This window comes from Strix uralensis, chromosome 13 (genome assembly GCF_047716275.1).
Source record: "Strix uralensis isolate ZFMK-TIS-50842 chromosome 13, bStrUra1, whole genome shotgun sequence".
In the NCBI taxonomy this organism is placed as follows: domain Eukaryota; kingdom Metazoa; phylum Chordata; class Aves; order Strigiformes; family Strigidae; genus Strix; species Strix uralensis.
In genome coordinates, this window is record NC_133984.1 from 12,350,008 (window position 1) to 12,374,479 (window position 24,472).

Below are 24,472 nucleotides of genomic sequence, written 5' to 3' on the forward strand. Positions count from 1 at the left end.
TGGAATGACATTGGTTTTGTTCTGCCACGTTCTGGTATGTATGTGTTAGCATGAAGACCTGAAGACTCTGTCTCTCTGTCCTGAGAGTCTAGATAACAGGTGATTGCAGACCTCAGTCACTCTGCCTCAGGAAATTAGAGGAATATTTTCTTATTGTCCCGAGATCAGAAAGAAGGAAGCATAAATCCTAATGCTAGTTTTGCTGTTAAGGATTTTAATTGTGCAGGCCCTTTGGACAAGAAGCTTTATCCCTCAGCATCAGTTCAGCTTCTCATCCCTAGTTAATCGTTCTTCATCCTTTTGACTCTTCAGGCATCCCGTGTTTACACTCAACTGCTTGTGTTTTCTCCCCGGTGACGTAATTCCATGGCAGAGGTGATTTTGCCCAACTTTGTCATTATCTTTATCAGGATAATCCTGACAAATTTTGCTGCCTGGAATGGCCACTCATAAGGAACTTGAGATGGTCCAAGTGAACCTACTTTTACCTTTATTTCTAGGCTGTCCTCACCACGGTCCTTTTGATTTGAAGCCTGCAGCCCCTTTGACATCACTGGAGAGCAATTGGTGGAGTTTGGGGCAGTTGGTATGAGCAGATATTTTTGTCAGCTTTTGAGGAAGACGAATCTCCCCAGGCTCTGCTGCCCAGCTCTCCCATGATTATAAGGGGAGCACTAGCTGGGAAAACCTATGCTGAAGGTATCTAAAATTAGGTGAACTGCATTCCACCTCAGCATAAGTGTTTACTATCTGGATTAATCTTCCAGACTCCCTTTACAGCTGAAGGAGAGAGGTCAGTATTTGGTTATGATTTGTCTATTCTGGGCATCTACCTGCAAGATAAAGCAATACTTCTGAAGGAGCCTGTTTTCATCCCTTAGCCATGACAGAAACCTAGACAGTTGTCTCGGATATCTACATGGACATGTTTTTCATAGGTAGTATGGATCTCTGTGTGTGGGTGTAGCTTGAGCAGGTAAGTCTGAAGTGTGCACAGTTGCAATACAGAGTTTAGTTGATTTGCTAAATGATGGTGTGAAGCTAGTTGCTGGTCTGGTAATGAGTAACAAACTGTTGTGGCCATGAGATAATCTGCTTCACCTTAAGGCTGATCAATATTTTTATTCCAGCAGCCAGCCAGGCTGTAGACTGGAGCTTGCCAGTATTTTACCAAGTATCACTGTGAGACCTGATGCTGCTTTGGGGTGAGTGGGCTTACACTCTTTGTTAGAAAGCACCTTCAGAGCACGCCTTTATGTAAAAATGAAATGCAGTTCTGTCTCTTACCATGTATTCTGGTGGCATCTCTTTCTGTGTCCCGGGATGTGTTCCCCCACGCCCAGCAGTTTTTCTTCTGCTGAGTCAGATACTGCATGGGGGAGGATTTCATAACGGAGTAGACCACTTTCTTCCTGCTTCTTCGAGCTTCCTTAATTAACATTTCTCTTGTTTAGCTTGCTTTTCTACTTGTAGACTTTAAGATGCTTTCCTCTGTTGTACGTATCATGAAAAACATGAACTGTGCAAGCTCCTCTCAGAGTGGGTAATAGGCAGCTTGCCATAAGTTAGGTGTTGGGTCCACATCACGTCTGGGCAGCGCTGCCGGGGCTGACCAGCTGGGCTTCCCTGGGTTTTTGTGCTTTACAGATTTAGGAGGGACCTGCAGTATCCTTCATACATGGGGCGAGGTTTGGTACGTTCCGTGCTGTCCACCTGGGAGACTAGCAGGACAGGGCTGTGCTTGCAAAGGGCACGTTAGACAAATGTGTGCCTTAACCCCTTAACTGTATTAATTGCAGCAGTGATCAAGTCTGCCTCCCTGTTGGGAAGAACATATGAACTCTGTGGGGATAGTTTATTTTCCTGTGATCTCCAGACTAGCTGGGGTCTTGCTCGCTCCTTCTTACATGAGCATCTGCAGTACAGCAAGTAGTTGTGTTTGACTTGGAAAACCAAATGGCCCATGACCCAACATGTTATGCTTAGAGCAGGATGTTGTGCTGTGGCACTGTAATGCTGTGTTACTACTCTGAGCAGGCCAGTGGCAGTGGGAGGCTGTTGAAGGTTGAGCAAGGACATAATTCTTGGCAAAACCAAGGTTTAGTAATGTACAGGCTTGCAGGAGCCCATACATGCCGTCAGCAAAGCTTATGTCTGCAAAGTTGATGTCCTCAAGCTGCAGGGACTGGTTTCTTAGCCAACTTAGTGGGAACAGAGGCTGTAGCACTAGTACAGTGTTACCAGTGTGATGTGGGCTCATCTTGCTTTATTCATCACTCCCCTAGACTGACTGAGTTGAGAAGAGGGAGGTGCTGGTACAGGGGGAGAGGCCAAGTCTCTCAGTTTTCTATATGAAGAAAAGACGAGAGATACTCAACACCCACTAATACATCTGCCACATGGTGCTTGTCATGAGACTGGATTTCTCACCACAAAATACTTGGGGGTGGACTTGGGAAATGAGTTAACAGCTTTTAAATGGCTTGTTTTTCCCACGGTGAATGGAGCAGGGCACCCCTAACTTGGTTCACGCTTACTGGGATCAGCAGGAGCTGCACAGTCACAGTCCCCTCTTCTGCCCTCTGCCCTGGGTACCAGCATATGGTAGAGCTTGGCTGCAGCAGGTTAATACAAGCAACTTGGCAGTAAGTGCTCCCCTGGTCTTGGTGTTTCTGAGACTGCTGTGCACTACTCTGCTGGCAAATTTTGCTTGGTTCGGTATTTTCAAAGAAGAATAAGTCAGATCCCATGAGCTGTGCTCGCTGCCAGATGAGCAGAGGGTGAGAAGCGTTCCACCCTGTAAAGCATTAAGGATAAATTCTCAAGTATAAAATTGACAGAAATTACGAACTGGGGAAGGTAGGAGTGTAAGTGCAGTCTCAGGCATGCTTCTCCCCGCAGTGCCTGCCCAGCCCAGCTGCTGTGTTGGGGCCCTGCAGAAGTCTGTGGGTCTCTGTCAGCACACCACGGTCTTGAAACTACCAATAGAAAAACAAGGAGTTTTTCAGAAGCAGTGCTCTTCACTGGCAATAAGACACTTTGATTATGCAGAGAAGTTGTGGGAGATGTTTGTAAGTGCGTGTCTATGTACGATTCATAAGAAGGTGCCAGCAGATGGCACCCGAGCAGATGGCACCCGAGCCTGATGGGCTTCCAGCAGTGGGAGCGTGTGGTGCTCCTGTGCCTAGCATTTTAAACCCTTGCAATGCCCAGTCTGATGATTTATCTCTTAGTTCACCATCCTCACAATAAGACCTGTTTTGCTGTCCTGGAAGCAGTTTTGGGTTGTGTTGGGTTTTTTTGCTGGGGGTTGGGGGTTTTTTTTTTGATTGGGTTTTTTAAAAAAAATACTCCTTGACAAGCCAGTTCAAGAATTTTGAGCACTGTGTTAGAAGGAAGACGCACTGTTAGTCCCTTCCTGGCCTCCAAACATGTAATAAAAGAGCACATCTCTTCATGCTGGCAAACGAGTAACTGTCACAGAAACACTCAGACGCTGCTTTCGAGGTACCTGTTCCTCCCAGATTTCTTGTAGCCACACTTGCAGTAGTTTTTCAGCCTAAGGTCTGCATGCGCAGTGTTGACTGAACTCCCACTGGGATTTCATCTCTTCCTTCTGTAATATCTTTTCAGTCTAAATTTGGTTCATGATCTTACCTTAATGTTAATCCTTTTGGACCCTTTACAGACTGCTGTATAGCTTTTTGCTCTCTAGGATCCCCCTGTATATCTTTTATATGTATTCTTTACATTAGGACAGTCCTTTAAGCTGTGCTTGTATAGCACCTCCCATGATAAAGTTTTGAGGTTCTGGTGCAGCTCATGTCCTACAACAGGAGTTCAGTGAGCATTTGCTTGCACTGGAGAAAGTGTTTGGAGGGCTTCAGGCTCCTGAGATCCTTTGTTTGGAAACAGGCTGGTAAATGTGCTTGTTCTTGTACAGCACCTCAGCAGTGCTATAGATCTACGTATGCTGACAAACCCAAAACTAACCTGATTGCTTTCTCTCTCCTGCTCTCTTCAGATCTACCCCCTCCAGCAACAAGAGAGAGGCCCCCAGGGTGTAAGACGGTGTTTGTTGGAGGACTGCCGGAAAATGGGACCGAGCAGATCATTATGGAAGTGTTTGAACAGTGTGGGGAAGTCATAGCTATTCGAAAGAGTAAGAAGAATTTCTGTCATATCCGCTTTGCTGAGGAGTTCATGGTGGACAAGGCGCTTTATCTTTCTGGTAGGTGTATGTCTGTCTCAGGTGGCAACTTAAAATTCTAGGACAGCGATGTAATGGCTTGTTTATAGTTATAACGGTAGGCTTTGTTGTAATTGGAAGATTTGTCTAATGTTGTGTAGTTTGCCTCTTTTTCTGCTGCTATTGCATTCCTGCTTACAAACGTGAAAACAGCTCCTGACAGGAAAGATAGGAATGCTTTGTTACCTTGGGTACTGCAAACCTCTACAAAACATTGGGATGAGGTACGATCAGAGTCCATACCCATCTTACCTGGATTAACGTCCACCCGATTCTGTAGATAATGCTTCAGGGTCCTGTAAAAATTTGCAGTTGCTCTCAATTGCTTGTTAATTGGATGGTGTGCTTGACTTTCATCAATATTTTTTTCTCTGTTAGTCATCAGAGGTGAAACACCTGGGCTCCTTTTGCCTAGGGAGCCCCAGTTCTGCATCTGTAGGGTTTTGAGAGGTTGTTTCAGAGACAGGTGTTCACAGCCTCTGTGTGGCTGGCAGATTGTGCGTTTCCAGCCAAGCCCGCATTTGCTGTGCTGGTTATATCTGCCCTGAGCAGCCTGGACTCTCCACCTGACTCTTCACCATTCTAAAAAAAAATACAGTAATACTTTCTATTTCCACCCTAAAAATCCCTTCCAAATTCATTCTTTCAGTATATTAACAAACCAGGGTACTGCCTCCAAAGCCTGTACTCTTTCCAGAGAGATGAGATTGTCAGGATAAGTGAGGGAAACCCTCTTTGCTGTTTAAAATAATGGAAACTTTTCTGTAGTCTGTTTTGACTGATTATAAGCATTGTGTCTCATTCCAGAGACTGTTGAATTGAATTGCAGTGCCCCGTTAGTAAGAACTGTGTCTCTTTGTGGTTACCCCTTCTACGTAGCCAATATAGCCTCTTTAGCTGCAGGCATTCTCTGCTTGTAGTTCCTCCTGCTCAAAGCCACGGTCATGTGCGCAGTCGTTGGTGTCCTCCATGTACAAGCGTTGTTTCTGGACTTGTTCTTTGTACAAAGTCTCTCTGTAGTTCAGACTTTCTTCTGCACATCCCACCTGTGCTTTTCTTAATCACAGAGGAGAGCCTTCTAGCATGTTTGAGGTGAAACTCCAGAAAACGAATCCTGCAAACCATGCTGGTGAGAAACTCCCACACAGTGGATGTGCACATTCACTGACCTTATTCCCACTCCCACCGGATGATGGGGGCTGTTCCAAAGATTACCACCATCCATGTGCTGCCTCTTTGCCGTGTCTCACTTCTCATTTCCCTGCTTCCCATCCCCAACTTCTGGAGTTCGTGAAAGTGTGGAAGAATCCAAAGCAGTTCTACCTTTCCCATATGAACAGCTGGGCTTAGTCCCACAGCCTGAGAGGTTATGTGTGATTAAACAGTTGCTATTCAACACCCAGTACCTCCTAGTGTTTTGAGGAGGAGCAGTCTATGTAAGATCTTGCCTAGCATGTACAAAACGCAGGCAGATGGCAGCAAACCCCCTAACAATGTTTCTTTTTCCAGCATCACTCTCTGTGCACTAAACTCTTCAGTAAACTCTTCTGTTCCGGGGCTTTCTGGCTCTGTAGGAATGAGAGATGGGCACTGGTGGGTGGTTGGAGCCCAAGGTAAGTCACCTGTCCTGTCTGAACACTGTTGTCATCGCTGCCAGGCTATCGCATCAGGCTGGGCTCCAGCACTGATAAGAAGGATACTGGACGCCTGCACGTGGATTTTGCTCAGGCTCGGGATGATCTGTACGAGTGGGAGTGTAAGCAGCGGATGCTGGCGAGAGAGGAGCGCCATCGCAGGAGACTGGAAGAGGAGCGCTTCCGCCCACCCTCCCCACCTCCCGTTGTCCATTATTCTGACCACGAGTGCAGTGTTGTTGCTGAGAAACTGAAAGGTAAGTGGTTCTGCAGGCCACAGCCACCCTTCTGTGCAGATGCTAGGCAGAGATTTGTATTCTCCAGTGGTTGTCTTGCTGAACTGAAATGATGATGCCATCTAGACCTTGCAGAACCCATTCAGACTGAGCCCTCGGCCTGCACACAGCAGCTCTCCTAGCCATCTCTTTTTCAGAATTGTTCGTCTTGTGTGTAAAAACAAACCTATACTTGAGTACAACAGTTTCTTCCAAACCATTTTTTTTCATGTTAAAAGGACTAGTGTAAGTCCTAAGACCATCTTTGAAGCCTAAGACCCACATGTGGCCTGATTATTTTGGAGCTGGAGGATATTTTCTTTCATAAAGACTACATCTGAATAGTCATACGAACTTTTCCAGTAGGTTTCTAGCAGTTGGTGGTCCTCTTGTTGCACCTCAACAGATGGTTTGCTCCATCAGCTTGGTGTTAGACTTGCCTTCCTTTGTATAGCCTTGCATTCAGATAATACCGTGCTTTCAAGAATTGTGATTAGCCACCTGAAGTAAGTTGATCTTAGAAAGAGAGCAGTTCCGCAGTGCCGGGGAAAGGATCTGAAAGCTGCGCAGGTGACCCTGTGTTTCTATGGTGTAAAGGTGTCCTTTCTTGCCGCAGATGACACAAAGTTCCTGGAAGCCATCCAGACCTTGCTGACCTGGATAGAACGTGGAGAAGTGAACAGGAGGACTGCCAACAACTTCTACTCCATGATCCAGTCGGCCAACAGCCACATTCGCAGACTAGTGAATGAGAAAGCCGCTCATGAGAAAGAGATGGAAGAAGCTAAAGAGAAATTCAAACTTGCTCTCTCAGGGATTCTGGTTCAGTGTGAGTAGTGTTTCCACACCGAATGTTGGTTGTCTGTTGTTGTAGGGAAGCTACTTAATTTCTAGAGTCTGGAGAGGCAACACTTAAAGGGCTCCAGGAAAAGAAATAGCAGTGGCTTCTATGCAGCTACAGTTAATTTATAAGCATATGTCTTTAACTTGGCAAAAGTTTCTGGTGGTACTTTTTATTGGAGTAAGAGTTCACATCTGGGGGAAAGAGAGAATGAATTCTTAATTTTTTCCCTCTTTTAATTATAGTCTATTAGTAGTTCTGTCATCTTTTCAACTCCACTTCTCTGCACAGACAAGGTAAGTTCCTGGTAATCTGGTGCCTCAGCGAAGTGTACAGGATTTATTCACCAAAGGTAGGATGCAGCAGAGTGTTCCCAGCACCCTGTTCTCAGACACAACTGAAAACCTGTTGCAGAACAGCATTTCAACTTGAGTCTTCCAAATCCCAGTACTTTATTAAACTATGAAATCAAGGAAGAGGCATGGGCTATATTAATTCCAAGATGTGATTTATAACAGTTCCTCAAACCACGCATTGCCTGTTACACATTCTGTCTTTAGTAAGTCTGAATATATTTTTTCTAAGAGTACCTTTCAGAGTACCTTCTCCACAATTGTACTAAGTCTCCTTGAGTCCCTTGGCTAAGTTGTGAACATTCTTAACTTTCTCTTTTATATTCAATAATTTTGGCTGTTACTTGTTTGATACTTGATTTTTTTTCTTTTTTTTTTTTTTTTTTTTTTAAATTCTGTTCACGGTAAAAAATTTGGGCACACGGTCCAGAGGGAAATACAGTAAGCTCTGCAGAGTAAGTAGTAATAGACAATAGTATGCAACTCCACTATATAAAACACCCACTGATATCTCAGCTGCTCTTAGGTTAATCTAAGTAGCAGAGAGCTGATTTTACTTTGTAAGAATTATGTCTACTACAAAATTACAAGTGGGGGAAAAAAAAAAAAAAAAAAACCAGGTAGATATGCTTTCTGCTGTTGGGTGAGTTCTCATCCAAGGAGAGGCACTTTGTATTTCCAAAATCCTCTGCAAATTTTGTGGAGAAATAGAAGGAATAAATCTCTGGAACAAAACAAGTTGATGGCTGATGCCAGAATCCTTTTTCTGTGGTATGCACAGGCGGGATGCAGTAGTGCTCAGGCTGTGGCACTCTTCTTCAAGACTGCACCCGCTGGGCAGATGAACATCTAAAGTGCCAGCTTTCACAGTTGGACTTAATCATCCCATTTTACAGAGCGAGTGCTACCCGGGTGTACTTGTTACGCTCATAGGCAGCGTTGCACAGCGTATTTGAATATTTTTCAGTGCAATGCGTGCCTCCCTTTTTTCCAGTTGAGAGCAGATGCCGTTTTCCCAGTTGATCGTTACTCTGTGAGCATTTGACACTAGCCTGGTGAAGTCCACGCTTTTCTTTCCAGGCACAGAGTCCCTTTCCTGAGCATAGCTTCAGCACAGTACAGTGTTATAAGAAAAGGTTAGCCAAACCACCTGCCTGATTCCACTTTTTTACTCCTTTACTCCTCTTGTTCGCCCTCTCTGGATGATATTCTGGCCTGATTTGACTGCTGATTTGATACTACAGTCGAGCAGATAGTGGCCGTGTACCATTCTGCCTCCAAACAAAAGGCTTGGGACCATTTCACGAAAGCTCAGCGTAAGAACATCAGCGTGTGGTGCAAACAAGCAGAGGTTGGTAATTTTTTATTGTGTTAGATCCTCCAGCACAGTCTCTTTTCTTGTCAGGATATTGATGTTAAGTTTGCACAATGCTCGCATGGATAACAAGGTCTTAATTCAGTGTAAGATGGGAATTACTCAGTCGTCTCTTGTGTTACAGGTAATAAATTTTCTCTTGGTATTTGTGTTACTAGGAGCAACACATTGAGATCTGTATGCTGATTGGAGTTGTGCGCAGTAATAATAATTATTGATCTGTTTTCTGATGGTTTTAATGTTAAAGCAAGAGGGATTTCTAGAGAAATGTTAAAAAAACCCCAAACAAACCAACAAATCCTAAGCATCATCAGAGATCTGTTTTATCACATTTTTATTGACAGACCTGAGAGGTGGAAATAATTGCAGCTGGACAGTCTGGAAAACTTGAAGGAGGATTTTTTTCTCGTATTTGTGTATTTATCCCATGCAGTGACATTGCTAGTGAAATACAGGATTTAAAGGTGGTGACAAGGATGGGATTGATGGAAGAAGGCATGTCACTCAAACTGCTCTTCCTGCAAGAGGAAGAATAGTTCTCAGTCCCTTATCTGATCTTATCAAATCTTACTGGAGTCAGGCACAATGTCAGAAAAAGTAAAGCTAAGGTAAACAAAGGCTGTCTCTTGGAAAAGTGATGGTTTGGGAGATGGTTGTCCTGGAGTCTGTGATGAAATACATGCTGTCTTCTGTCACCTGCGTAGTAGGGATGTTGCATTGCTTGGCTGCATCTGACAGTGGAGCCCATCTTGATATTTGTCTGGCCTGAGGAAGAAGGGAGGAGATAGCTGTGCTCCTGGGAACATGGAGGGCTAACCAAGAGTGGCAGAAGAGCCCTGTGGTGGGTCTTCTAGACAGAACTTGTCTCCCCTGGAGTCTCACTTCTGTGTCCCTTCCCTAGAAAGGTTAATGCTCGAAGTGGTAACAGAAGTATTGTTGCCTTGGGGTATGAATAGTTTTCAAGGAAAGAGCAAAAAATTGTATTTTTCTTGCTCGTTAAGCTTTTAAAGTAAGGTGGAGCTTGAATCAGTATTTAGTACTAACTGTAAAGACTTCTTTGAAGTAGTAGGTCCCAGAGCTGAAGTGTAAAAGGGAACTGCTATGCAAAATACCTGCCTTTTATCCTAATCTAGGGAGACACTGCTGTGTTTGGAAATACTCTTTATTCACTGCAGAAACACTAGCATTTTGGAGCTGATCTTGTCATTTATGTGTCAGAAATGGCAAAGCAGATGCTTTCTCATCTCAGCATAACCTTAAAAAGGTTTCCAGCCCAGTGGGTTGTCAGTGTTCAGCAAAGCCATGCTGGGAATATCAATCTGGATGTGTAATATGGCAGCCGTGGCTGGAGGACTGGAAAGGAGTTGGGTGTTTGGCACCGTTGTCTAAAATGTTCCCATGACAGATGTGTAAACAGCCGAGAGGGTCTTGCCTGCACACACTGCTGATTAGTCAGGTTTGGGCAAGAAATCCTACTCTGCTTGATAGCTTTGGATTTTAACTTTCATTGTTTCTATTCTCTTGCTTGGAAAGCGAAGGTTGCTGACTGCTGGACCTCGTTGTGTGGCTTTCCAGAGCCCTGGGCAGCCGGTAGTGAATGTACCCTCTTGCGATGGGGAAAGGGGAGGCACTGACTGAAGAAGTGTTTGCCTCATGTTGCCCAGTAATTCTGGAAGACCATTTTTTTGGCTCCCAGTTGTGGATTGCACTCAGTACTTCTAGCACACAACCATTGCAGGAGCGTGCCTGTGTCTGTCTGTAGATGAGGTAGAGCTGAAAGTCTGGAGATGCTTCCTGACACCCACCCAGGTGAAGGCAGTGGTAAAAGCCAAGTGTATTCTGAAATGCTTGTTTATTTCTAGGAAAAAGGACTCTAATATGCAAGCTGTAGAGTAGCAAATAAAGAGCAAGATTAGCTTTCACCCACAGCATCTTGTTCAGTTACTCTTTCAGTACAAGGCTGAAATCCTGTTCAGCTACTCCTCAAATCTCTCTTCTGCAATATTCAGGTGTCTGTCTCAAAAGTAGAGCCCCAAGCCAGAGAGAACATACGTTCTACCCAAATCCCCACAGTGTGCCAGTCCATCAGGCTTGTACATGGATTTCCATTAGGGATTTGAAGGCTAGGCTATACTAAAATCTCGTGTGCAGCACATCAGTGCCATATGGGGTGTTCTGGTGTATCTGGAAGAAATTAGTTCCATCATTGCTTCTTTCCTGACAATGCTCAGAACAGGGAAGAAATGGCACACAAATGTTTTAAAATATTCCATTTCCAATACATTTGTATTAGAAAATGACAGTGTTGAATGATTCTGTTAGGTAGCTACGACTCTGCAAGCTCACAGAACATCACCTGTGATAGCTCCGGAGATGTGTTTTAAGTTTTCACCATTTCCTCATGCAGTGCTTGGCACCATGTCTCAGACCCACGTGGATCCTCCTGGTCTTGTCCTGGTGTTAAACAGAACAGTTTTGCTTAAACCACCTCTGAAAACATTTGTCTGGGTTGTTAGTCTTATAAAATACCATCTTTTTTTAACTGAGCCTGTAATAATGAGTGTCTAAAAAGAAACCTGTTACTCTGAGGGGTGTCAGTTTCTGTGAAAGGCATGGGATTGTCTCAGCCAGGGCATGGAAATGAAAGAAGCAGATCACTATATGCTTTTGTATAGGAGGGAGATCTTACAGGTGAAACAATAATTAATCCAGCACTCTTGGCTGTTAGTGCAAAATGTTTGTGATTTACATTATCCTTATTTTCTAGTGTATGTTGACATTAATCTTTAATGAATGATGATGCATCGGTATTCCAACGTATGTGTAACATTAACCGACGAAAAAAGTGTGTAAAGTAGCTGATTAAGCCCCTCTCTATAGATCTCACCTGCAAAGGCATAAATGACAGATTTGAGATAAGAACATGATTTATAAGCAGGAAACATTGCTTTTCTGGAAAGAGATTGTACATGTATCATTCCTATTTCCATCAAGAAAGAGGTCACATGTAAGAACTATATGGGCTTTGCTTTCTTAACCTTCATGATACAGTAATAAAGAACATTGAACTTTGTCTGCAACGCAGAAACATGGTAAAGTTTTCCGCTTGGTTCTGTTCGGAACTTTCATATGGCTTCTTACAAGATTTGTCTTCCAGATTGCTTATGCATAGAACCACAGAACTGCAGAAGGGTTTGGGTTGGGAGGGACCTCTGAAGACCATCTAGTCCAACCCTCCTGCCAGGGGCAGGGACATCTTTCACCAGATGAGGTTGTGCAGAGCCCCGTCCAACCTGGCCTTGAACACTTCCAGGGAGGGGGCAGCCACAGCTTCTCTGGGCAACCTGTGCCAGTGCCTCACCACCCTCATTATAAATCATTTCTTCTTTATCTCCAGTCTGAACCTGCCTTCTTTTAGTTTAAAACCATTACCCCTTGTCCTGTCATTACAGGCCTTGATAAAAAGTCTCTGTCTTTCTTGTAAGTCATCTTTATATATCGAGAGGCCATCGTGGGGAGTACAAATATAGTGACGCTCTGCGTGTTTTATATTGAAATGCTGCAATAAGGTCTGCCCGAAGCCTTCTCTTCTCCAGGATGAACCACCCCAACTCTCTCAGCCTTTCTTACTAGCAGAGGGGTTCCAGCTCTCTGACCATTTCTGTGGCCTCCTCAGGGCCTGCTCTAACAGGTCCCCGTCTTCCTTGTGCTGGGGACCCCAGAGCTGGAGTGTTTTTTTCAGGTATTGAGTTCCTTGTTACAAACTTGGAAAACAAGTATATCCCAACAAAGCCAGAAGTCATCTTTCACCTTTAAGATTGTTTCACATCAAAAGTAAATCTGGGCAGTCTGTGATCACCACTAGGTTGGGTGTATGCAGGCCACCTTCCTGTATAGCTGTGACCTGAGAAAAATCTGTAGAGTTGGATAATACCCAGCCAGTGGCCTTCTGGTAAAAAACAGGTGATCGATCCTCCACAACATTGGAAAACTCTAAATGACTGTGTTTTCCTCGGAAGTTTCCAGCTGTGATCTCCTCATGCGACTGCACTTCTGGGACTTTCTTTGCAAATCCCACTGAGTCAAACCTTTTGTAGTAGCTAAAAGAGGAGCTAATGTTTCGTATTATACCTGATAAGCCAGGTGGAGAGTCTGATTCAGATGATGCCTCTACTTTGAGCCCTAGTGCTCCTGTTCTTTTCTGCTTACTGAGATTGCTTACTATGACTGGGGTGGGAGCACTCTCTCCATTTGGAGCTGTCTTTTGTTCCAAGGTAAGTTCTTCCGGTGGGAAGAGGCTGTGAGACCACTGGTGAGGCCCCTTCCAGGAGTACTTGCTGCTGGGCTCAGCCTGCTGGTCTCCCCCAGCTTAGCGGGTCTTCTCTTAAAGGAAGATGGACCCACAAGATGCATCTTCTTGGTAAAGCTTTTGGCAGAATTTAATCATGTGGGTCACTGCATCGGAGGAAAGCCTGGTGGGCAGCTCAGGGAATGGGTATGTGTTGGGGAATCAATAGGCCAGGGTTTCATTTTTATCAATAGTAACTGAAGGTGGTTTTCCCAGGCAGTGCTGTCAAGTCCTGTAGCTGCCAGCAGCTCATTAAGAAGCCACAGAACTTGAGACCTGGTGAACCACCATGCTATGGTAACTACCAGCCAGCGTATTTCCTTGCTTAGGAAGGGCCTGACTCAAGTATTTGGCTTCTCTGATGTTTTTTCCTCTCCCATCCAGGGCTCCCCCTTGGGCGCAGTGAACCATGGCATAGCCTGCTGTGCAGCATGGCCCAGCTCCATGCTGTGCTCTGTGCAGCCTTCTCCAGCTTCGAGGCCACTTTAGGCTTTCAGCTGTTGCGCAGAGTCAGTTAAAGACAATGGAAAGATTTTCGTCTGATCCCCAACCCATTTTATGGGTGGTCTCTAGGGCAGGCAGCAGTTGCTTTGGAGGTGTAGCCAGCACTGCCCATCGCACTCAGATCTGCCTTGTTCTTGGCCTTTCCCTGTTGCTGTCCCCAGGGTGTCCATTCATCCAAGCTGGAAGTGTGGTCATTTTCGTTGTTGGCTGCTCTTGGTGGATGTGTACTTGGTGCTGGCAAGCAGAGTTTTTGAAAGTTTCAGGCCATTAGAGTAAAATTTACAAAAAGCTGGACATTTATTTTATAAGCGAATCTTCTCTATCTTTTCTTCTGTGGCTGTTTGTGGGGTGTATAATCCAAGTGAAGTTGTGGTAAACAGACATCAGGTAGGGACACTTGGCCGCCTGTTGTAGTCTCTAGTAAGTATTCTTGACATCTCTATCTCCTTGAATAGCTGACTGTCGTTTTCTGAACATTGCCTGTCCTGCTCTGCAGAGGGGATGGAGAGGCTGAGCTAAGGTGTTCCCTTGCCTTGCCAACGGGCTGATGTGTGTCTGTGCAGAGCTGTCTCTGCCCAGCGGGAGCTGGCCGGAGCAGAGGATGGAGCAGAGGATCTTGTCTGGAGGAGTGGGTGGGGTTGGCTGGCTCTGCCTGGACAAGGTGAATGGAGCAGAAAGAACACGCACAAGCAGAAACTGGGGTGGCTCAGGGACCAGTGTAGGAGGTGGCACCTCTGTTCCTTTGTGATCCCTAATGTGGACCAAGGCTGTGAGAGAGTGGAGAGGATCCCAGCAGCTGGAGGGAGAGTCATTGTGGTGCAGGCTGAGCACTGGTGGTGGGCACAGGGGGAGAGGGGAGAGAAGCTTCAAAGCACACCAGGATTGATAAGGGTCAGGAGGTGGCTGGGCAGTCTCTGGCCTGTATGTACTCACAATTACTGCTTCTAACTGGCATAACCTCTGTCTTGAGTAGGTTTTGTGTAGCTTTGCAGCTGCATGGAGGAGGCATGGAGCAGGGAGGAATGGGGGGGACAGCAGTATAGGTCATGGGTATGGTCATGCTGCAGCAGGGCAAGAGAGGTGCGTGGCGAGGTAGTAGTGGGCACTGTGTAGGCCAGGACTTGGAGGGCGCAGGATATGTTATATGGCAGGAGAAAGAAATGCCAGGGAGATGTGTCAGCCAGCAGCTGGGCTCTGTGTGTCAGGAGGGGACATCACCAGCGGAGCTGGTGTCACAGGTGAATTATTAAGAGAAGTCATTGTTGTGTAAGTTAACTAAAAGGGTTTTATTGATGATCAAATGATAATTAATCGATGATAGAGTGATAATTAAATGGTAAATGGTGATTAAGCAATAATTGAATGGTAATTAAATAGTGATTTGACAGTGGTGATTTGACAGTGATTAGACAGCGGTCAAACACTACTGCTTACCACACTTATAATAATTGGTCTATAGCTGTGTGTATATATATGTTGCTAACATATAATATACTTCTAGGTGTAATGTAAAATGTCGCTTACCCCGTTACAGATATCAGATGCCAGGTAAAGGGTATCTCAGCCTTGGGGGGGTAACCTTGAGAGGCATCCCTGCTCAATGGAGATCATCACCGTGCACCTGCTGCTGTACAGGAGAGCTCAGTGGGCTCAGGGGGGCTACAGATATTTGTAGTGTCAAGTGATGGACTTGAGTCAGACCTCCTTTGGTGTATGTGCAGGTGTGCTGCTGTAGTGGTTTTAGTTTGGTCTGTTCCCAGCTCAGGCTGGTGCTGTTGGCTCCTGAGAAGAAAGGGCCTAGCACAATTTCTCATGGTTGGCACAGCAGGGCTGACTTCAGTCAGACATACTTGTTGGTGATGGCTGAACCAAAGTACTGCTCGCTCAGAGTGGGTGCATCCATCACAGGCTCTGAGCAGGAGAGTGTGGGGTGGGAGCCCAGCGGGGAGGAGGCAGGGCAGAATGGTGTCAGGGAGGGGTAGGAGTGACACAACCCGTGGGTCTGCAGGGCAGGGGCCAGCACCAGTAACACTTTGTGGCGGCAGAGAGTTACTGATCTGGGTGTGTGCTGCGAGGGGTGACCCGGTGGAGGTTATGAGGTCAGGCAGCGCTGAATGTAGGGGAGGTGAGTGGATGTCAAGCAGGACAGGAGAGGGTTCACTGAGAAAGTACGCTGTCGGTAAGGCGAGGTGCCTGCCCTGGGGAAAAGAGTAGAAGGGAGATGGAAGAGTGTGTAATGCCAGTAGCACTGACAGTTTGACTCATGCTGGATACTGTCCTTGATCGAAGTCTGTGCCAAATCTTTTTAATCATTTCCCTTTTCTTGTATCATGGAGTTGCATTTTGCAGACTTAGATTTCATCGTCTTTTTATTCAACCAATCTGTTGTTTCTTATAGTCGGTATTTAAAAAAACCCCTCTACTTTCTGAACCTTAGGAAATTCGTAACATTCATAATGATGAACTAATGGGTATTCGAAGAGAGGAGGAAATGGAAATGTCTGATGAAGAAATAGAAGATCCATCAGAGATGAAAGAAACAGAAGAATCAGGTAAAATCACTTTAGTACTTGTCTCTTCAGTGGTTTCTTTCAGGACCCTCATTCTGACTGTTTTATACCCCAAAATTGTCACAGGCAGAGCAAAATCAACTGCATTTATCTGGAGTGTCTCTAGGGCATAAGTGGACAGCCCTAGTTGTGACTGGTAGTGCACTGCTGAGGACCGTGCTGTCCTTCCGGGGTGACAGAGGCTGGCAAAGCTGTGTGCCGCAGGTGGTGAACTGTTCCAGGGCTGCTTCCAACTGTTGTTGCTCACATGCTGCTAGTGGAGTTAGTTAGAAAGGTCTCTGGTCAAGGTTGCTGCCAGTTTATTCTCTTTGGATGATAACCTGGGATGAGCCTGCCATAGCAACCTTTCTATTCAAGCTGAATTAACATTTTAATGACTCCAAAGCATTTTCCAGATTTCTTCTGGCCACCAACCCCTGACCCCATCAAAGCAAGATTTTTCTGTGGTCTGTTTTACCAGACTCTAAACGGTTTGACGTGCTCATCATGCTTTGCTTAAATCATCTGAAGAGAAGTAGCCAGGTCCTTACATTTGTCCTAAGCAATGTAGTTTGTCCCTAAGCTGTCTTCTGCCTCAGGAAACGAGGAAAGGTGAAAACAGTGAAATTTTAGCAGAAATATCTCCAAACATTTCTGCTAAAAACATCTAGTCTTTTTTTCCTTCTGAGTTTTGTTTCCTGAAATAAGCAGGAGGACGCCTGCTTTTTCAGACACCTCCACTGTCTCAAAAGGTGCCTTGCCAAGACACCTGCACTGTCTCAGAAATGCTGCAACTTTTTCCTGCTGTTACTGAGCATTTCACTGGCAAATAGGCACAAATCTTGTTGATGACATGAGCGTTTCAGTGATGTTCAGGTACGTTTCCCACTGCCATGGGCTATGCTAGGACGTCTATTTATAGGCTGTCATTGGAAGGCTTTTCTTGCCCAGCAGTGGTCCGTCCCATCTCCCCCTCGCTGTTCCTAAGCTGGCCAGGGCAGTGCACAGTGTGTTTGCATGGGTGTCTCTTTCAGCTGTACTAGAAGCTTAGAGACTCTTCTTGCCTGACCCTGCTCTGTGTGGCCAGAGGGTGAATGGGAGCAAAGAGCAGACCTGACAGTCAAATGACCAGGCGAAATCTCAGTTCTTTGCATTCATAAAGAGCAGGGGCTCATCCTGGAAGCTGCCTTTTTTTTTTTTTTTGTTCAGATCCATTTTATGGAGTTAATTTATTTCCACCTTAGTTTTCTGATATGAGGAAAGCAGTTTTTGATCTACTGAATATTGCCTGCTGTCCTTCCTTTTGAAATGTGTAACTGCACAGAGTGGGGACCGACCATATATTCACTGGCTGGAAGAATGAGTCGGGGCAATTAGATAGAACCCACCCAAACCCCACCCTCTTCTCATGCAGTATGTCTTGTCTGCCGAGTACAATGTGTGAGTCCCAGGCAAACGTACCTCCCTGTGCTCTGGCTGTGACCCAAGTACCAGAGGTTAATAGCAAGGCCGTGGGATGTTGAGCTATGCCCTCCACATCATGAGTATGTTTTGAAACTTGCTGAAGCTGTCTTTGCAGCCATAATGTTATAAGATCCCATTTCTGAATTTATCAAGCCCTGCGTGGCCACCAGACTGATGCAGGTGTTTCATCCCATGACTTGATGAAGACATTCTTCTGACTGAAGGTGCCAGTGGAGCCTGTCCCAGAGTCTTTCAGCTTTGCTGGTTAGGAAACCTGCTTCCTTGTCCACATGGTCATTTCACCCCAATATGTTTTTTTACTTCCTTTTTTTTTTTCTGTCTCCTTCCAACTTAAATACTGCATTCACTACTGAGAGGTGCTTTTTGTCCAGAGGAACTTGTTTTCTAAAGAGATGTCACAATCAGTGGTTGGGAGAGATTCATTTTGGTACTCTGGATTTGTAACTGGGCGCTGGGAGCTACAGAGCCACTGTGCTCTGGGGTCGAGCACCCAGGGACTTCGTGCCCCCAGTTCTTTGACTTTTGATCCCTGGTTGCCCTGTTTTCCAGCACTGGTATCACAGGTGGAAGCCCTGAAAGAAGAAAACGACAGTCTGCGCTGGCAGCTGGATGCCTACCGGAATGAGGTGGAGCTGCTAAAGCAGGAGCAAGGCAAAACGAGCAGGGATGAAGACACAACCAAGGAGCAGCAGATGAAACTTCTCCAGCAGGCTCTGCAGGGGATGCAGAAGGTGGGCCCAGACTTTTCTGTAGCTATGGCCTTGCTACAAAGGCAAAGGGGGTGTGATGTGGAGCAGAAACAAACAAAGGCATTTTGTTTCTCAGCAGAATCAGAACTGGCAAATGGGAGCAACTTTCTGACACTTCAAGGGTTGCCAAAAAACCCCAAACAACCCAACATTCAAAACAGTGATTGTGTATCAACTGATAAGTCACATGGAAACAATCCATAGTTTATAGATTCCTTGTGTGCTCTTTGCTTGACCACATTGTGACTTCTGAAGTACTGAGTCTGTGCTTACCTGCTCCATAACTCTGTGAGGTCCTGGGATCCTGGTTACCAGCATGAGCAAGAAAGTGGGAATCCCAAGGTTGCTTTGAAACCTTTTCTGAACTTTACTGGGCTTTCATTCTCACGGAAATGTGTAGGGCATGCCTTGTTCTTTGGGATTTCCCTGGGCTGAATATCGAGCAGTTTGGGTCCTTGTAAGCCTTAACAGTAGCCCTTGGGATATTAAGCCTAACTGATAACCAAGCATATAGAGCATATAATAGTTCTGGTAAGCAGTGTTAAAATAAGAACGTGCAACAAGGCTGTGAAGGCTGTGGTTGTTCTCTGGATGAATCTGACATAGGAACTGACAGTGCTCGTGTTTGTGATGTTGGAGGTGGCAGGAAAAGCCTTCTGTAGTCACTGACAACCTTTGCTGTGGGACAAAATGGCAGGAATTGCAGGACATAACAGATTTCCCTTATCTCATGTGTCAGGCAGGTCAGGTTTCTCTTTACACTGCTACCAGGATGAATGGTGCTGGGAGAATACTCTGGAGGAACTGCCTTGATGAAAAAATATGCTGTTTGCTTGTAACTATTAATAGGATTATGAATCTTTTTTTACTTTCTCTTCTTTTTTTTTCCTTCTAGTTGAGGGAGAAAAGTATTAAACAGCTGATTAGGGGTGTTTTACACATGGAAGAAAGCATTCACTGAAATATATATGTATCTTGGTTTGACTTAGGAAAGCTGCTAGGCTAGTGCCTTTGCCATACTACTGTTTAAGGTTTTTCTCTTCCTGGTGACTTGATCTTGCCCGTTTCTGGGAGGCCCAGTGCTGTTAGCAGTTTGACCACTGGGGTTTTTTTTTCTGGCCCTAATGGGAGATCAGTCATAATTTTCCTGTTGACTGTGTCATTTTTTCAGTTAGGTTTTTGTACTCATCTGCTTTCCCTATGGACATGTTCAAGAGTACAAATTTGCTCTGAAAGCAGAGTGTTATATCCCCAACTGCAGCTTGGTTCTCCTTGATAGACGCCAGATCGGGCTTGAGAATTTCATTCTGCTCACCTCTGAGATGTGGGTTATAATTCATTACCCAGCCTTTCTCCTGAGCTTTGCTAGTTGAGGGAGTGCACAGCTTGCTGTGCTGTTGGTTACGAGCACCCTGCATGGCTGGGCTGAAGCCCAGGCTAGGGAGCAGTCATCACATTTTTCTGCAATGTGGAATTGTGCAAACAGTGCAAATCTCCTTATCTAGTAGCTGTTTCAGAGTATTTTCTTAAATTGCAAGATACCTCTCTATTAACACGTGGCTAGAGATCTAGGAAGACTTTAAGGTGACTTCCCCAGGTAACTTGTTTCTGTGCTGCTCTTTTCCATGTGCTGACTGTTTCTATGGCCATAGCATGAACCAGACTAGGGGAGAGGAAGAGGCAGCTTTAACATGGGTCAGGCCTGCAGTCTAGTGCACAACACATGCTTTATTTTTGGGGATGGTGAAGGTTTGGTGATGATGGAATTACTGCCCCATTACAAAGTCATGCTTTTTCTGTATGCTAATTGGCAAAGATGTTTCGAAGGTACAATGTAGAAAAGATTTCTTGTTGTATAATTAACCTTTTAATTGTTCTGAATATGATCTGTCTGGTCTTCATGGAAAAGCCCTTATTCATTTTATATTCTTTAAATTGTAGGAAGTGAAAGGCAGGTTAAGAGCTGAATTTATTTTCTCTTCCAGCATCTTTTGAAAGTACAAGATGAATACAAAAAGAGAGAAGCTGAGCTAGAAAAAGTGAGAGAAGACAAACTAAAAATAGAGACATTATTAGAAAACCTGAAGGAGCAGGTATGTGCCATCCCAGTGCTTCCTTATTCTCAATAGTAAATGCAGTCCTTGGATTTCATGGTCTATCATGAGCACAGTGAAGGACCTCTGTCCTTCTACGCTCTTGTGGAAGATGCCTCGCCCTGGCTTAAGAGCGGTTGTCTTTGGAAAACTAGAAAAAATTACCTGCCCAATTGGAGGATGTATATCAGTAATGAACTTGCTGATTGCTTCATGTACCTGTGAGGCAATCTACATAAGCAACTGTATAAATAAAAGATTAATTGTCATTTTATAGTATACAGTGATACTGCAACTGAAATGTGTTTTTCTGCAACCTGAGCTTTAAGAGATAGAAAAAAGGGTCTAATTTATCAAACATTGATTTTTAGATTTGGATTTTAGGGACATATTTTGATTCAACCTCCATAAAACACTACTGAATTGAAAGTTTTTGTCAGTGTTATAGTAATCTTATGCTTGCTGGATTTATCCTAAGCATAAATACATACTGTTTCTTCTCAGGTGTGATCCGCTCTGTCTGTCTTTTGATTGTGGATCCGTGCATGAATCTAAACGTGCTTGGTCCTCTCCTCTGTAGTACCGTCAATGATACAGGATAGACAAAAAACATTACAGAGCACTTCTAGCATTTGGCTGTACGGTCCTCACTGAGGTCTTGTCTCAGATTTCCAATCTTTAGCCCCACCTTTTTATGCCATGAGCTGGGAAGATAATACATGTCTTTCTAGTAACTAAAAATGGCTTTGTGTCCCAGTAATCTACAGTGCAGGAGCTTCAGTGCTTGATATCAAAGAACAGAAATAACAGACTATCATCAGTAATCTTTCCTTTTCTTTACCTATATATAGCAAAGCATGGCTGACGAAGAGGACAAGGAGAGAGATGCAGTTGATTGTCAAGGGAATGTAAGTCTAAGGGTTCCTTTTCTGCTACTTTAGTCAGAATATCTTACTGAGGGAAGTAATGACACCTCATTGTAAAGTTAGCAATTTTCCAGTGTTTGGTTTGTTGTGAAGTGTATAAGCGTGGTACATACAGACTGTCTTGATATACAAGTTAAAATCATCAAGTTATCCATTGCTAGCAGCTTCTGTCTGGAAGAACAGTAGGTATTTGCAATGCTGTGGTGTAGAAATGGGTTTTGGTGTGCAAGGTAATTTGTTGCCCTGTTATTTCAACCAGCCTTCAAAAATATCTGTTGGCTCTCCAAGAGGAAGCAGGCAGTGCATTTCCAGTATAACGCTACTGGTTGAACTGCAGTCCCTGTGTCAGCCTAAAGCTAGCTCCCTTTCCACAGCGCAGACCTTTACTTTCTCCTGTAGAAGCAAATTATAGCCTGCTTAGGCCAGGACTGCACAGTTTCAGTCCTGTGTAGCTGAGAATTGCACTGGTGTAAGAAGCTAAGCAAACCCAAGGGACCATTTAATTCTATCTTTGTTATTGGCCCAAGTCCATTTCACTAGTGATTGGACGCTATTTCCAGTTACAGCTGTCTGCAGCTCTCAAACCACTGGAATTCCGCATAAAATGTAGGAATAAAAGAAAGTCCTGCTTTTAGAGCACCCACCAAGTCTTTGCATCACTGGCAGTCTTGTGTTTATTTTGGGGATAATAAATTATGAAAAATTCTGTTTTAATTCAGTACCACAAACTCAAGTCAAGGACAGTCTGATCCTGAATGTTTTGCAGCCACTGGGCACTTGGTTAATCATATTGCCTCAGTTTAGGCATCTGAAAAATAAACATCTGCATCTGAATTAGTCACTGCAAGGCTTTCTAGTCTGTTTTTTCTTTTACTATTTAAAATAAGGCTCTTCTAGAGCAGACGTCATACCAGCGAACAGGGTTGATAAAGTGTGTGTTGTGGCATCTGGATTAACTTTATGGGCTTTTAATCTAACTTGATAATTCAGACACAGCAGCATGAACATAGCTGTGCTTTGTTGGAAGCATTTTGCAAAATAAACAGTAGATACAGCAACGCGATGAATGTAATGACTCACAGAAACAGGAAAACAAAAATACCAACTCTGTCAAGTCTGACCAAGCTGCTGCTTGATGTGTAGGAGAGCCTGCTGCGCTGCTGGTGTGTGGAACAGGCCCTGTGGTTTTTTTGCAGGAGAGCAGTACATCCAGAGTTTGTGCGTGCAGCCAGGAGAAGGAATGTCCAGTTGAGAAGACATTGAGCAACAGTCCTGTGAAATCTGAACGAGAAGTTCTGTTAGTTGGTAAGTTCTTCTGATGGGCTTGGTGATAATGCTGGAGACGTGAACTGAGTGGGACTTACTTCAAGGTAGCCTCAGAGCTCCCTCTGGCCACTTCTTGTTCCTTTGGTTATGCCAATGGAGGTGAGAATCCTCAAACCAAGGAAAGCCTTGAGCTTTGGTGGGGCCAGGGTTTCACTTTGTGCATTGCTCATGTGGAAATCCTGTGCACTTTGAGTCAAAACCACACACACATGAAGTGGGCTTGTGTGTAGTGACAGTCCAGGTCATGTCCTGGAGTGCAAGTTGCTCTTCTGGGAGGCATCACTGAAGGTAGTTAGTTACAGAGGAAGGTCTGTCTTCAGGCTAATCAACCTTACAGGATCCTAAGCAGTGTCACAGGCTCCAAGACTTTAATCAGCTTGAGCGTTGCAGCACCTCACAGTGTAGATGACATTTGTGGACCCACACAGCAGCAAGGCACACCATTAGGTCAGGCGTGGTGTGCCACGGATCCCAAGCAGATAAGCTCTTCTAGCTTTAGAAGCTGTAGTCTGAGGGAAAGGAAGGGTGGAGAAGGGTGTCAGGGAGAGAAGGCTGGGCTCAATGGAGTGACAAATGCTGCTAGCGTTTTCAAGTGATGCTCACAAAGGGATTGGTGACCTCTGATTTGCAGCGCAGGCGTATCTGCTGCCCTTTTTATTTCCTTTCCCCTTGCCTATTCCATGTAATATTGAAAAATAACCTAATATGGCATGCTACAACTTTTCAGCCCAAAGCACTGGGTAGTTGGGGATTTTCTGGAGTATTGAAAAGGAGGAACAGAAGTCCTTGTCTTGTTGGGACAAGGCATTTTTAATTCATTGTCACTCAGTCAAGTTCTCCTTAGCCATCCCTCTACATCTGATTTGAGAATAACAATAAATCATTTATTGTTATCCAGATGGATCTGTTTGTGCCAGATCATGGGCTGGTTTTTTCACTGAGAGGGAAGGGTCTTTGGGGAAAACCGAAGGCACAGCCTTTTTCTGCAGGTGATGGTCAGAAATGCAAGTCAGTCTTCTTGATGTACAGTCCTGGCCATGAGCTGGAAATGAGTCTCTTCCTGACAGGGTGCAAACTCGGATTGCTCTGTTTAACTGAGTGCTGCAAAACTGTTGGGATGGGGGACACATGCCACTGCTGCTCTCCCCATTTGCCTTCTGTCTTTCCCTGCTCCTTGACCTTTGAAGGTATGGCTGAAGGAGAGCTCTGCTTTCCCTCTCCTTGGGCCTTGCATCCCCACATGTATGATAATCTCAGTGTAGTTCATCACTGGGCACATTACCAGTACTCAGCAAGGAATGTGGTGAGGTCTGTTTTAAGCGCTAACCAGCTGCATTGGTTAGTTGTTGTTTCCGTTGCAGTCCACGAGCCAAACCTCACTGTAGTAGAATCAAAACTGCCCAATTAGATCCCTCTGTGCTGTGCCAGTAGTAATAGAGAGCTGGTGTTCTCAGCTGGCTCTTTTCTCATGAGAATGACATTTGTGGTGTTCCTTTCCCCAGGAATAATTTCAACATTTCTTCACGTACACCCGTTTGGAGCAAGCATAGAGTACATCTGTTCCTACCTGCAGCGTCTGGACAGCAAAGTAGGTGTACCAACACTTCCAGTTCCCTGAGCCAGGCTGGGTGGTGTGTTTGTGCCCTGAGTGTGTTCGGTCTGCGTGGCTGGTAAAGAGCTTCACTCCCTCCCTGGGAACAGTTGGGTGGGTCGACAGTAAGAACTGGTGTCTATCAACTGGAATAATTTGCTGGAAGAGAACAAG

General features: G+C 44.9%; 1 protein-coding gene across 9 annotated transcripts in view; it reads left to right on the forward strand.

Moving 5' to 3' along the window:
• Positions 1-24,472, forward strand: part of ENOX2 (ecto-NOX disulfide-thiol exchanger 2) — a 69,110-nt gene that overhangs the window by 38,385 nt on the left and 6,253 nt on the right. For 4 of the 9 annotated variants that reach the window (XM_074883020.1, XM_074883009.1, XM_074883010.1 and 1 more), the window contains 10 exons: positions 4,025-4,231; positions 5,907-6,140; positions 6,775-6,987; positions 8,597-8,703; positions 16,017-16,131; positions 18,163-18,344; positions 20,348-20,455; positions 21,307-21,363; positions 22,578-22,686; positions 24,210-24,295. In XM_074883020.1, the coding sequence (XP_074739121.1) occupies positions 4,025-4,231; positions 5,907-6,140; positions 6,775-6,987; positions 8,597-8,703; positions 16,017-16,131; positions 18,163-18,344; positions 20,348-20,455; positions 21,307-21,363; positions 22,578-22,686; positions 24,210-24,295 (1,418 nt within the window). Of the gene's footprint in view, positions 1-596; positions 794-1,130; positions 1,206-4,024; positions 4,232-5,906; positions 6,141-6,774; positions 6,988-8,596; positions 8,704-16,016; positions 16,132-18,162; positions 18,345-18,441; positions 18,846-20,347; positions 20,456-21,306; positions 21,364-22,577; positions 22,687-24,209; positions 24,296-24,472 lie in introns of those variants that run through there. The other 5 variants (XM_074883014.1, XM_074883016.1, XM_074883013.1 and 2 more) reach the window with 5 other exon arrangements.